The sequence below is a fragment of the Thalassophryne amazonica genome, chromosome 23 (genome assembly GCF_902500255.1).
Source record: "Thalassophryne amazonica chromosome 23, fThaAma1.1, whole genome shotgun sequence".
NCBI classification, from domain to species: Eukaryota; Metazoa; Chordata; class Actinopteri; order Batrachoidiformes; family Batrachoididae; genus Thalassophryne; species Thalassophryne amazonica.
Window position 1 is genome coordinate 17,429,538 of NC_047125.1, and position 13,955 is coordinate 17,443,492.

Here is a 13,955-nt window from a genome sequence, read left to right on the forward strand (position 1 = left end):
GCAGACTGGACAGGAAAATCAATCTCGGATATGACCTGTTGTTCAAGAAGAGGGATGACAGAGAAGAGGTAATTACTTGCTGATAGTAGACTGTTTTCGGATCACTTTACAACAAAAGCTCTTGAAAATATCGATTATTATAATTAACTCTTTAATCGTTCAGTCTATAACTTGTTGAAAATAGTAAAACGTTTATCCATTCAACAACTGAGATCCAAAATATTCAATTCGTACAAAAATGCAGGACTGAAAGTTTTCCAGAATGTGACATCAGGCCAGGAATTTTGGATATTTAGTGTTTTAATGTTCATTATGTTGACATGGTACATTTAACCAATGATGAGGCATCTTATATAAAATATGCATTTACACTTCACACAAATTGTAGTTTGCTTATTGGTTAAGATGGCTAGACAACCTATAATGCCAACTGTTAACAGCAGCTACGGTAACCTTTGTTTTTAGTTGGCATTGGTCCCACCGAATAATAAACCGTGAATAAAGAGCCACGGATAGGTGTGTCAGTGATTATTTGAAGAATGGTCCACGTTTTAAGCCATCACGTATCGACTACTAAGGCGCCTCTCTGTACCTCACATGTGCAGGTATTAGCCTCTAGTGAGCCCGACCAACCTGTCATTTGAGCTCCATCCAGCCTCGAATGGCTCGTTGTCACCACATATGATCCACATCAAGCCACATATGATCCACAAAGTGCCATGTAACGCGATGTTGGAGCACGTTTAGGCACGGGTTTGGTCCAAACCACCAGTCCTCCCACACCTTGGTCCCCTTAAAGTGTGGGTTTTTTCAATTCACAGCATCAATTCAAGATGTCACATTTTTAAATGCAGTCCAAAAAATATGTTCCTGTACAGTCTGGCCAGTGTGCGCATCTGTGCATCAGGCTGCTGTTCACCTGTGTTCCGGAGTCATTAAATGCAGCAGTTCTGTGTGTGCACCCAGCCTCTGACAAAAAAAAAAAAAAAAAACACCACAATGAGGTGGCTGTGTGGGATCACTTCCCACATCCATAACCACACCAGCTAGAACTGAACCACAGGTTCCTGGGCAGTCACCTCTGCACTTTCTTCTCGCTGGCTTTATTTCTTCTGTGGCTTTACAGTCATTTTGACACAGTGATCCAATTTTTAACTTTGTGTCGTCCGTTAATGTTTCAAAATTGCTCTTTTGCGAGCTTGCGTTCTGCGTAAATGCTCGTTTTGAGTGAGAGTCTCATCTGATCCATTAAGATGTTAAATCTATCAAATATACTTTTACAGCTGCTTATAAAGAAGGAATGAACATGCAACTGTTTTACCAAGCTATTAAAGCATTACAAATAATTACCTTTTTGGCTGTTCCAAATATGTTCTCCACCTCAGCGAGACAGAGAGCGGAAAAAATCTGCAAATGAAATGTCCTCTGTGATTCCAGAAGCGATTAGAGGTGTTCTCAACATCCAAGCTCTGACAGAAATGATTAATCCGCTACAGAATAATTATTTTATAAACAGCATCCGGTGCACAAAGCAGGTGGGATTGTAGTGTGCAAGAGGGCTGAGCCAAAATAGCCTGTCCAAAATAGCCAGTCAGGTCCTTGTAGCCGCAGGTGCTCAGATTAATGGGCTTTTAACAGTCTTGTCCTCACCATAAACATGCCTCTAAAATCCTTGTTGTCCTCGTAGTACCTTGTACACAAGCTGCCCCACACTGTTGTTGCTGGATTTTGAACTTCTTGAAATTAGCAGCACGCTCAGAGATGAGCCTCGTTTTGCCACTATTCTCCCACGATTGTTGAATAACTGGACTCGTACCAAAAAAAACATTCTACGGGCTCATTATTCATCCTTCAATATCGGTGGGACCATGGCTTTAGCATTAGCTTACTGCTGAGATGACAAAAATGTTTAGTGATTATTACCCTTTAAGATGGCCCATTGTTTGTAAAACGTGCCATGTTGACTTGAACAACATCCAGTAAACTTCAACAACAACCCATCCAGAATTCTCGTCATTTTCCGGAAACTTTCATTTCCATTTTTTTTTTCTTAATCTCATTAAATACACTGAAACCTGGCAAAAGTCTTCTATTGTCAATTAATTTCTTGTTTTCTCAATTGTCTTTCAATTTTCTCCACAGACACGTATTAGCTTCGAGCCTACGACTACATTCCTACTCAAGGAACTGAAGCCCTTCACTACATACTCATTCCGTCTGGCTGCCCGTAGCAAACATGGCATTGGAGCCTACACCAATGACATCGCTGCTGAAAACCCCACAGACAAGTAGGTCTTCTTCCATATCCTCACTGAAATTGTTCTGAAATAAACATTTTCAAATGCATTTGCTGTATCCACCCCCCCAGCCTGCCCCCACTGTTACAATTTACAAAAGGAGATACAAACATCTGGAGTTCCATGTTTAGAGATAAAGGAAAAAGAAAAATCTTACTCTTGAATGGGGTGATGCATTTGAAAATATCAAAGATGTAAACCTTTGAAATTGTAAATAAGGCCTTTGAGGTTTACTTAACCATTCAGTATTCACTTTCAACTGTTGCGTGGACGGTATCACCAGGCTTTCCTGTGAAGTCAAGAGACAAGGCTCAAAAAAAGAAAAATGTTGACCTATCACTAATCGTGTCGATCTTTGAATCATTGAATTATTTATATTCTTAGCCCAAATGTTTTCCTTTTTCAAAGCGAACCAGCATGTTGGCCTGATGGAAACCTTGTCTTTTGATGCTGCATGTCAGCCAGAAAACAGACAACGCACTTGTTTTTAAAAATGAGCTTTCTGCAAACAGCCCAAGAAATACAGTTTAAATGGATTTTCTCATTTGCGATACAAACTGGCATTGATATTAAATCTAAATTTGACCTGTGTATGAACCACACTGCAGAAAGCTCAAAGTCAGTGTTGTCTCTGCAGTTAGGTACATTTCCTCCCAAGAGGCCTCAGATTCAGCAGTTTTGTCTTGTTTGACTTTGTTGACTACAAAATCAAGTCAATACAGTAATTCATTGGGCATTCCCCCAACCGGCTGTGGCAGATGACCATTTGCGTGTTAGCTAAATTGGATAATGTGGATGCCCTGGCCACATGGACACTGGTGTTTTGGAAAATGTAGCCGTTTCTGTGCATTATGGCCTTTTATCTGCACACAAACCATGTTTTCCGTCACCGAAAACCGAACTTTTGCAAAATTCCTTCCAAGGTGCCGATTTCCAGAAACGCCAGTGTTTCAGTGTTCAGTGTTTACACGTAGATGAGGAAAACAGAGTTCTGGCTTTTTTTTTCAGGCTTCTGATTGGACAACAAGGCCATACAATTGGGGTTATGTCGCCACCTGCTGCTTTGGCATGCATATTTCTTAAAACAGTGCTCTTTCAGATGGAATTTTTATTTAACAAGTGAAGGCGGAAGATGTCATTTAAAAAAAAAAAAAAAAAAAAAAAAAAAAAAAAATGTACTTGTCCTTGTTGTTCTGTATGTAAATCCGCTTGGGATATCTTCAGGGATTTGATGCAATTAAAACCGATTCCATATAGAACAAAATTTAGTGCAAAAACAACACATTTAAAGTTTTTGATTTTACTTGAACATCTGATGTAAATCTGAGGTTTCTTTAAGAGAGGGGAGGTCATAAGGTAAGTATTAATGTTCAGAAATTCACTATGTTCAGACGAGGTTGATTTATTTTATTAATTATTTTGATTTAAATGCATGCCATTGTTCCAAATATCTAATGAATCAGTCATGTCTTCTTGGGAAGTTCTCTGTTGTACAATCAGGCTTTTACCACAAACCAACAGGCTTCGGAAAGGTTGGTGACAAATACAACATTCTTTTACTTTAACCGAGTTAAAGCATCAACCTTTATGTTTTTGGATTGATGGTAACTGCTTGCCAAATTTTTTTGATCTCAGTTATTGGCCATTTTATTTGGAATGGTTTGCCTTTTGAATTATTTCTCAAGTACTTTAATTTTTGTAGGCTAGAATTTTTTTTTTTTTAAGATTTGAAACAAGAAGCCTTTTTGTGTGTTTGTTTTAATTCATTCTTGACAAAGGTGGATTCCATGCTGTCCTTTTTCCGGCCAACCTTTTCATTCATCAGCGTGTGATTTTCTTTTGCTTCCCGTCTCATGCCTTTATTTTTGATATGTGATATTTTGTTGCATTAAATTTGTTTACCCACTCACTTTGCATATTGCCCTCATGTCATTTTATTTTTCCTCTTTTTTATGTTTGGTCGATTCTATCATCATCATCATCATCATCACTCCAATCAAAACAAATCATATCTCGAAAATTTTAAAAAAAATTACTGAACAACTTGACCAAATACAAAACCCCGCACCTTCTCTAAATGCGACTCACCAACCAGATCCCTCAGGACCACCTCAGGAAGTCAAGTGCCACAGCCCCGGCTCCACCAACATCCTGGTAAGTTGGCAGCCACCTCCCACGGAATTCCAAAACGGGATCATTACGAAATACACAATCCAATATGCGGCGACAGAAGGGGATGACACTGCTGCTCGCCAAATCTCCGACATCCCTCCGGAAAGCTCCCACTACCTTTTGGAACACTTGGAAAAATGGACAGAGTACCGTGTGACAGTCACGGCTCACACGGATGTGGGAGCAGGACCGGAAAGCCTCCCACAGCGCGTCCGCACAGAGGAGGATGGTATGTGCTCGCTCAAACAAAGTCCTGCTGCAAATCCAGACCACCCTTTTAACCTTCCCCGTCAAATACTAATCACCTCACCTTTATCTCCAACACCTTCTCTTCTGCTCCTTCTGCCTGTTTCTGACTGATGCAACTACACACTTTTTAGCCCCACTTTGGACAATGCACTTTTTTTTTTTTAAGCAAACGAAATGCAACTCACTTTGCGTAAGCACATTTTTGACTTTTCCAAACCTTTTCAACACATGGTATGGCATTTTTTTTTTTTTTTTTTTTTTTTAACAGCAGGCCTCCAACTTCAGTCCCAACTGTCATTTTTTTTAAAATACATTTTTTTTTCAAGAGTTCAGTACTTTTGAAATGCCACTTTTTTAAAATCTTTTTTTTTTGTATTTTGTTTTTTGGAACTTGGCTACAAGGCAAGTTCTGGACAGTCGGGATGAGAAATGGTGGATATTTTTTAAGGCCATTTTAAATATATTTTTTTCCCCTCATTCAGAATTTTTTTTAATTCATTTTCCCTTTTTTTCCACAGCCACATTTCTTGTTGCGCTTCAAGGATTTTAAAACACTTGAAGCCTCTCCCGCCCCTTTGGCTCCACTTTTCTATTTTGGCTCAGCACATTTTTATTCCATGTTTTTTAAAATCCACTCTACCCATTTTTTAATGTTTCAAGATTAGGTCAGTTGTCAGACCTGTTTTTTGCTGTTGTATTTTTTTTTTAAACCCTTACCATTGTTGAAATATTGATGTCATGCAGTGCTTGTTGCAGTTTGCTGCACTTTTCTAAATATTTTTTTGTCATGGCAGCATTTTGCGCTTTGGTTTTGGGCGACTTTTAAAAACAGGAAAAAGAAGGGGCTCCTCTATAACTGTGACCTATTTTCTTTTATCCCATGGTGTCCCTCCAGTTCCTAGCGGGCCACCTCGTAAAGTTGAGGTGGAGGCTGTCAACTCCTCATCAATTAAAGTCATCTGGCGTTCACCGATGCCCACCAAGCAGCACGGTCAAATCCGAGGATACCAGGTGCACTATGTCAAGATGGTTAATGGGGAGCCCACAGGACAGCCACTCATCAAGGACATCCTGATTGATGATGCCCAGGTACGATGCCGTCCTCCCACATCTCAGACACACAACTTCACAAAAAGACTCAATTGTACAAGTAATTGGGAAAAAACTCTTTAAAATTACCTCTATGATTACTGTAGCCGAAGATGTAATTTCACTGGTGATTTGTCCCTTATTTCTTTTCTTTCCACATTCTTATGTCATAATCAAGTGGGAATATGATGATTCAACTGAACATGTGAGTAATTAAAGTTGACAAAATGTCAATTTTTTCCTCCTCTGCATGAGTGGCATGTGTCTTGTGTGTTGGAGCTTCAGGATCAGGATTTTAGTCATAGCACAAAATAAACATTTGCAGCTTATAGAACTGAATTTCACATTAAAGTTAAGTTATAATGATACAAGTCAAGATATACTCATTGTTAAATTATTTATAAACCAAATATTACCAACATCATCTACAACCTCAATTCCAATGAAGTTGGAACATTGTGTGAAATGTGAATAAAACAGAATACAATGATTTTCAAATCCTCTGCAACCCATATTCAACTGAATACACCACAAAGACAAGATATTTAATATTCATACATAGACTTTATTGTTTTTGTTCAAATATTTGCTCATTTTGAAATGGATGCATGCAACAAAGAGCTGGGACAGTGGTATGTTTACCACTATGTTACATCACCTTTCCTTCTAACAACACTCAATAAGCATTTGGGAACTGAGGACACTAATTGTGAGTGTCATGATTGGGTATAAAAGGAGCATCAGCCGTTCGCAAGCAAAGATGGGGCGAGGATCACCACTTTGTGAAAACTGCATGAAAAAAAATCCAACAGTTTAAGAACAATGTTTCTCAATGTTCAATTGCAAGGACTTTAGGGATTCCATCATCTATAGTACATAATAAAGTCAGAAGATTCAGAGAATCTGGAGAACTTTCTACACATAAGGGGCAAGGCCGAAAACCAACAATGAATGCAAGTGACCTTTGATCCCTTAGGCGACACTGCATTAAAAACGAACATCATTGTGTAAATGATCTTACCGCTTGGACTCAGGAAGACTTCAGAAAACCATTGTCAGTTGACACAGTTCGTCACTACATCTACAAGTGCAAGTTAAACCTCTACCATGCAAAGTGAAAGCCATACATCAACAACATCCAGAAACGCCACCGCCTTCTGTGGGCCCGAACTCATCTGAAATGGACAGACACAAAGTGGATAAGTGTGCTGTGGTCTGGTAAGTCCACATTTCAAATTGTTTTTGGAAATCATGGACGTCGTGTCCTCCAGACAGAAGAGGAAAAAGACCATCCAGATTGTTACCAGTGCAAAGTTCAAAAGCTAGCATCTGTGATGGTATGGGGGTGTGTTAGTGCCCATGGCATGGGTAACTTACGCATCTGTGATGGCACCATCAATGTTGAAAAGTACATCCAGGTTTTGGAGCAACATGCTGCCATCCAAGCAACGTCTTTTTCAGGGATATCCCTGCTTATTTCAGCAAGACAATGCCAAGCCACATTCTGCACGGTTTACAACAGCGTGGCTTCATAGTAAAAGAGTGCGAGTACTAGACTGGCCTGCCTGCAGTCCAGACCTGTCGCCCATTGAAAATGTGTGGCGCATTATGAAGTGCAATAGACGACAACGGAGACCCCGGACTGTTGAACAACTGAAGCCGTACATCAAGCAAGAATGGGAAAGAATTCCACCTACAAAGCTTCAACAATTAGTGTCCTCAGTTCCCAAATGCTTATTGAGTGTGTGTTAGAAGGAAAGGTGATGTAACAGTGGTAAACATACCACTGTCCCAGCTTTTTTGAAACGTGTTGCAGGCATCCATTTCAAAATGAGCAAATATTTGCACAATACTGCCTTGTCTTTGTGGTGTATTCAATTGAATATAGATGGAAGAGGATTTGCAAATCATTGTATTCGGTTTTTATTTACATTTTACACAACATCCCAACTTCATTTGAATTGGGTTGTATTAATGTTGGCCTTTGTGTTGGTATATGTAATATTTTGCACTTTCGTACTTGCAAATTGCCTCATGGAGCTAAAATCCTGCATCTCTGCAGGAAATGATCATCGGTGAGCTGCAGGCCGAGACCACGTATTCAGTTGCTGTGGCAGCCTATACAGCAAAGGGTGACGGGGCACGCAGCAAGCCAAAGCTGATCACCACCACTGGTGCAGGTAACATAAAATAAACAGCATACAAGACCCTTGGCATACCAACAATACCGTTTTTCTGGTATTGTTGGATTTCCTGATGTGAAGCGTACGGTCGTTCAGACTCGATATTGGTATGTTATGCAATAAATGTGGTTGACAGTAAAGCCTAGTGTCCACATGTTCCCGTCAGTTTCTAAGTGGGCTCCAGATAGAAATCGGAAAGCAAATGTCATCTGAAGTGACAAAAAGGGGCGGAGCTGAAGCTTCCAGTGACCTTGTCACTGGTGACACACCTGTTCATGGGATGGACTATTTTGCCACCTGGTTTAGGATAACATTTCTGCATCAGTGTTTGGTACAGGACTAATGCTACCAGTTTGCAGCAGGGTTCCCGGGATGTTTCAGATGGCCTGGTTAAGTTGCTGTGAGCTTGCTGATGGCATGGTTGGGTTCCCGGTGATTTCTACTAGCTTTGAAATTTTGAACAGTCCAAAATTTTCCCAATGATTCAGACACTCCAGATGGTGGGTGGCGCACTCCAGATGACCATGTATGCTAGCAGTAGACTTGCGGCAGGGTTGGTGATTATCCTGTGAATTTGCCATTTCGCAATTTTTTTCTATAGGGAGGCCAACCGCAACCTAACGGGACACATGTGGACAGCATTAATCATGACGATTGTATTTTTCCTGCATATTTGTCCTGTGTTTAGGGTCACTAACAATACTCTTGCCAACCTCCAATACATGGCTGAATATACTGATACTATCTTATGGTTCGTTTATTACTTAGTGATGTCCATCATTTAACAATACTGCCTTGCCAATGGAACATCATCCAATATAAGATGCGGTGAAATCCACAATTACTGGAAAGCTTTCATTATTCGTAGTTCTTATGACAGATATTGGAAAAAATGCACAACACTTTAGACAATATGAAAACATGATGCGTAATTATAATTTTCTTCTTTTTCCATTTGTACTGTTTTAGTTCCAGATAAGCCTCGGCTAATGGTCAGTGCTACCAACATGCGCACAGCTCTCCTCCAGTGGCACCCCCCAGCCACAACTCATGGGCCCCTGCAAGGCTACCGCCTCCGATTTGGCCGTAAAGATGTAGATCCACTCACAGTCATTGAGTTTCCCGAGAGAGAGAACCATTATACTACCAAAGAGATCCATAAGGGAGCCTCGTACACCTTCCGACTTTCAGCACGCAACAAGGTGGGCTTTGGTGAAGAGACTGTTAAAGAAGTCACCACTAATGAGGACGTCCCAAGTGGATACCCTCAGAGCATTACAGCAGAGGCTGCCACCACATCCACCATTCAGGTTAGCTGGCGGCCTGTCTTGCTGGCAGAACAAAATGGGCAAATTGTGAAATATGCACTGCAATACAAGGACATCAACAGCCCACGTAGCCCTGCCGAACTTTTCATCACAGCACCAGAATCGACAGTCATCTTGGATGGCCTTAAGGCAGATACAACTTACGATATTAAAATGTGTGCCTTCACCACCAAGGGTTCTGGGCCCTATAGCCCCAGTGTCCAATTCAGGACACAGCCATTGGATCAAGGTAGGACCAGTGCCTGAACCTTCATTGCCTCTCCCCTTTTTAAAAATCAACCTCTCCCTGCAAAGCAATTTCCAACAACAGCAAGTTCTTCTGAAAACCACAAATGGCAGAAGTTGAAAAGTTATGGAATCATCCAGATGACTTTGGCATTAACACATAGTCCTTCCATAACTCCATAACGTGAGAACAATTTTAAAAATCTCACATGGTGTAAGTATGTACTGTATGTCCCTCTGTGTAATGTCAGTCAAAGAGCAGTCACTAAGTATTAGAGGTTTTAAGAAGGTAGGAGGACAGATTTCAGTGTAGTACTGATTTCAGCCTGGTATTGTTGGAGATTCCCAGGTAAGCACTGGTGTGGGACCACTGTGGATAGTTTGTCAAGAGGTTGTATGTGTCTAAGTCACCTGCTCCCCATTTCTTTTAGCAGTGTTTGCAAAAAATTTTCACGTGAAAGCTGCCATGAAGACATCAGTGCTGCTGACTTGGGAAATCCCCGACACCTACAACCCAGCTCAACCTTTCACTGTGAGCACCGTCTTGATAGGATCAATATTGGCTGAAAAATATTGCATTCAACTATCTACAGGAAGCAAAATTCATCTGTTGCATGAATGAACTCATTCACATGCAGATCCTCTATGATAACGGACAAAGCGTGGAGGTTGACGGCAAGCTCACGCAGAAGCTAATAACTGGTCTTCAACCTGAGACACAATACTCCTTCCTCCTGACGAACCGTGGTAACAGTGCCGGAGGTCTGCAGCACCGTGTATCCACAATGACGGCACCAGATGTTCTTCGCACCAAACCATACCTGATTGGAAAGACCAACTCTGATGGTATGGTGATAGTGGAACTGCCATCAGTTCAAACATCTGAGCAAGTAAGGTGAGGCAATAAGAGCGTTATTTCCAATTTGCTCCAAGGAGTTGACTGCTAATGATATTACATCATTAAAAATGGCTCTTTGGTGCATCATTACTTGCGGTGACATCATTGTTGTGCACTCAAACTGTCCAGCTGATGTTCATGAGGGCTGCATTCAATGAATTATTATTCCAGAAGTCATTTATATGCATTGTTGTATTTCAGTGTAATATACACTTCACCTCGGCCATTACACACTGACGCAGACTCATTTCAGTAAACCCTTATAAGCCCTGTGAAGAGTCTTCCAGTCGTTCAACAAAGCCGAGGCTCATCAAAAGGCCACAGAGCACATCAGACAATAGACCAGTTCTTTAAATGCATCTCGTATTTTTGATGGTGTTGGATACATGAATTTTGTCTCACTTGTCAGACCTAAAGCGAATTAGTTTCCCATTAACCCAGCACCTTCCCAGCTAATGCTAAGTGACGGTGTACCCCACTAGAATAACAAAAATTTGGCTAGTACTGTTACATATTTTTACATTTTGATGCAAGGATGGAAGTTTAGCAGATGTATAATATGTCTACAGGGGGTCCCAAAATTTTCTTACAGTGCGCGTTGTATCTCCACAAGAAGTAGACATGACGATTTCTGGGTATTGCCAGATTTCCGGATGCGGAGCAAAAAGAAATACTTAAGTGTGCAAAGAGTGGGGTTATGTGAATTAGCATATCATGTTGACTTAACAGTTAGCATTATGCCCAGACTGTCTGACTGCTTATACTAATGCTAACTGCTGTTTGCTTGTGTACTAATGCTAACAGATAGTTTTCTTTGCTTGGTACAAGAAGGGGTATGCTTAACATACGTAAATCCGGTAAATGGTCTTAATCAAGTAAATCACCTAGCTTGCTAACAGAATAATTACCAGTATGCGTTTGATCTAATACAGACTTCCGCTGGTTTTCACTTCCGCTCTGCTGCACATCAGTGCACTCACAACATCATTGCGAGACAGTTACACAACTGTTCAGCTTTTCAATTTGGCATCCCCACCAGGCACAACGGAAAATGGTGGTTTGAGAAGCTAAAGAAGCCGGGAGTGGAAATAGTTTCCCCGCTTTAACCTAGCAAACCACGTTACCTCTCCCAGGAGGATAATATGTCATTAAGGAAGCAATTCCTGTCCTGCGCAGTTCCTGTATTTGCACTAAAATGTCAGTTTCTTGACGTTTCATTTAAACATCAATCTCCATCTGCTCAGTTGTGGAACAAAGACATCGCCTGACTGCAATGGTCAACAAAATCGATCAACTTCTTTTAACGTGCAGCAGAAACAGTGGTGGTTGGAGATGCATGCCAGTGTGTAAAAGCCACCACGTTATTCAATCACCCAGAATTCTCATCTCGCACCAAAGACATGCACCAGCGCAGAAGGGAAAACCAGCCTGCAGAAATGCTGAGTCATGCTAACCAGGATGCATGGCACGGTGTAGAATTACAAGTCTACTTTTCCCTCCCCAGGGGTTATTACATTGTGGTGGTACCTCTAAAGAAGCAGCGCACTGGCAAGTTTTTCAAACCCTGGGACAATCCCGATGAGATGAACCTGGAGGAGGTATGTTCACAGGATTAAATGGCAAAGAAAGAATCGGAATTGATCAAACTAACCTGATTTCCAGCTTTGACGTGCGCCGCTGCTTAAACCGGAGACTCTCATATTGATATGGGGCATTTCATTACTCATGGGCTGTATGAAAGAACATGCTCCCTGCAGTTAGCTTGACCGCATATGTTAAGGCTAACTGCATTTTTGGCCAGCTCATTAGTAATCAAATGTGCCATGTTAGCTTAACAATATCCAGTATAAAATGCGGCATACTTCATGTGCTACCTTGCAGAAATGACATACAGCATTTACACCTTTTTGTTGCTGTATAATTAGCTTTCATATCCCATGTTGCACCACCAGGTTTATATAGTCGCCCAAAAGGAACATACTTACATAGCCTTTTTTTTTTTGCATTTTACAGCTCAGTATGGAGACTGAAGAAAAAAAAAGAAGCTGAATCAGTGGTTGCTCCGCAATACGCTGTCCACTGGTTGCTTGCGCAGGCGAACAAGTTTGAGAACCATCATAGAAGATTATACATACTTTTTTTTTTAAAATCATTAGAGAAAGCAAGAAAGCATGAATACCATCACTAAATAAGAAAACTGTAATAGGAACAAATCCAGCATAAAGCGTAAAGCAACCTGCAACCCCACCACTAGATGACACCTAATCCACACTGCAGCTTTAAGTAATTTTTTGAGAACGCAATCTACTTTTTTACTAAAGTACCTTTGCTTAATGCCTTTGTCAGAGTTTGTGATTTGTGGCTTTGTGACTTGTTTCCTTCGTTCAGCAAAGTCTCTGTGCCGTGTGTCCTAAGAGCTATTAGCGATAATCTTTGGCCGCATCTACTCATGTTCCAACCTCCACAAGAGCAAAGATTTAAGTTGCACATTGTGTCTGTGTAAATGTAACAACTGTTTGTTAGGAAACTAAAGTTGAGCTATGGCTAAAGTTAGTTAGCATTAAAATGCACACCCAGTTTCATGGGAAAGCAGACTTCTGGTCCAAATAGCTCATTTGCCGAGTATGATGAGGTAATTTATGGTTGCAATCAAAAATCATCCCCACCGCCATTTTCATATTAATTGTACCATGTGCTCCAACGCTGCAACAGTTGAACCCAAATGGCAATTAAAATGGAAATGCTGGTGCACGAGCTGAGAGCAGGTGTCGCATGTGATGCTTCTGGCCATTTTCAGACTGTCAGCATATCAGCAGTGCAACAACGTTCGGCCATTAACTGTTCCAGTTTTAAATACTCAGAAAACTCCAAAGTGCATTACTGCAGAGCACCATTCCGCCAAGAGTGTGCGCAAGCATCGAGGTGCTTCAGGTGTTAGATCAGAATTTGTAGTTTAATTCACGGAGATACATTTTATATTTGTTATACTTCTTTAGAAGGTTCTGCAAATGGAAATTTTCACTTTTACTCAAGTAATTTTTACTTTGCGCGCCGCAGCATGAGCAGGGTATTGTAATCGGACCTGTGTGTGTCTGTGCGTGAGCGAAGTAACTAAAAATGGCTCGACTGATTTTCACCAAACTTGGTGGGAATATGAGTTAAGTTGGTGTCTCCAGGTCCTGTATTTTCTGGAGCAGAAGCTGCAAAGGAGTACCTGTTGCACCCATTAAGACGTGCCTCTTTAAGAAGAAAAACCCACCAATCAATCACACTGGAGTATAATCATGCACCTTTTTTCTATATTATCATTTTTGTGCATTGGTGTTGTGCACTTTTTATGAATAACCTATTCTTTTACTATTAGAGTTTATCTTGTTTAGTGCTTTGATTCCTGGGAAAATACTATATAAATAGTCATTCTACTAATTACTGTGACTAAAAAAAAATAATTTTTCATTATAAGTTGTACTAGAGCACAATTTGCATGATCTCCTGAACAAGTTAAAAGAAAAAA

The 13,955-nt window shown here is 40.7% G+C and overlaps 1 protein-coding gene across 1 annotated transcript in view; it reads left to right on the forward strand.

Moving 5' to 3' along the window:
- LOC117505142 (receptor-type tyrosine-protein phosphatase delta-like) overlaps positions 1-13,955 on the forward strand; it is a 167,329-nt gene that overhangs the window by 100,040 nt on the left and 53,334 nt on the right. The window contains 10 exon segments of the mRNA XM_034164697.1: positions 3-68; positions 2,143-2,273; positions 4,379-4,698; positions 5,614-5,807; positions 5,986-6,012; positions 7,870-7,987; positions 8,960-9,547; positions 9,975-10,075; positions 10,182-10,438; positions 11,946-12,039. Of these exon segments, the coding sequence (XP_034020588.1) occupies positions 3-68; positions 2,143-2,273; positions 4,379-4,698; positions 5,614-5,807; positions 5,986-6,012; positions 7,870-7,987; positions 8,960-9,547; positions 9,975-10,075; positions 10,182-10,438; positions 11,946-12,039 (1,896 nt within the window).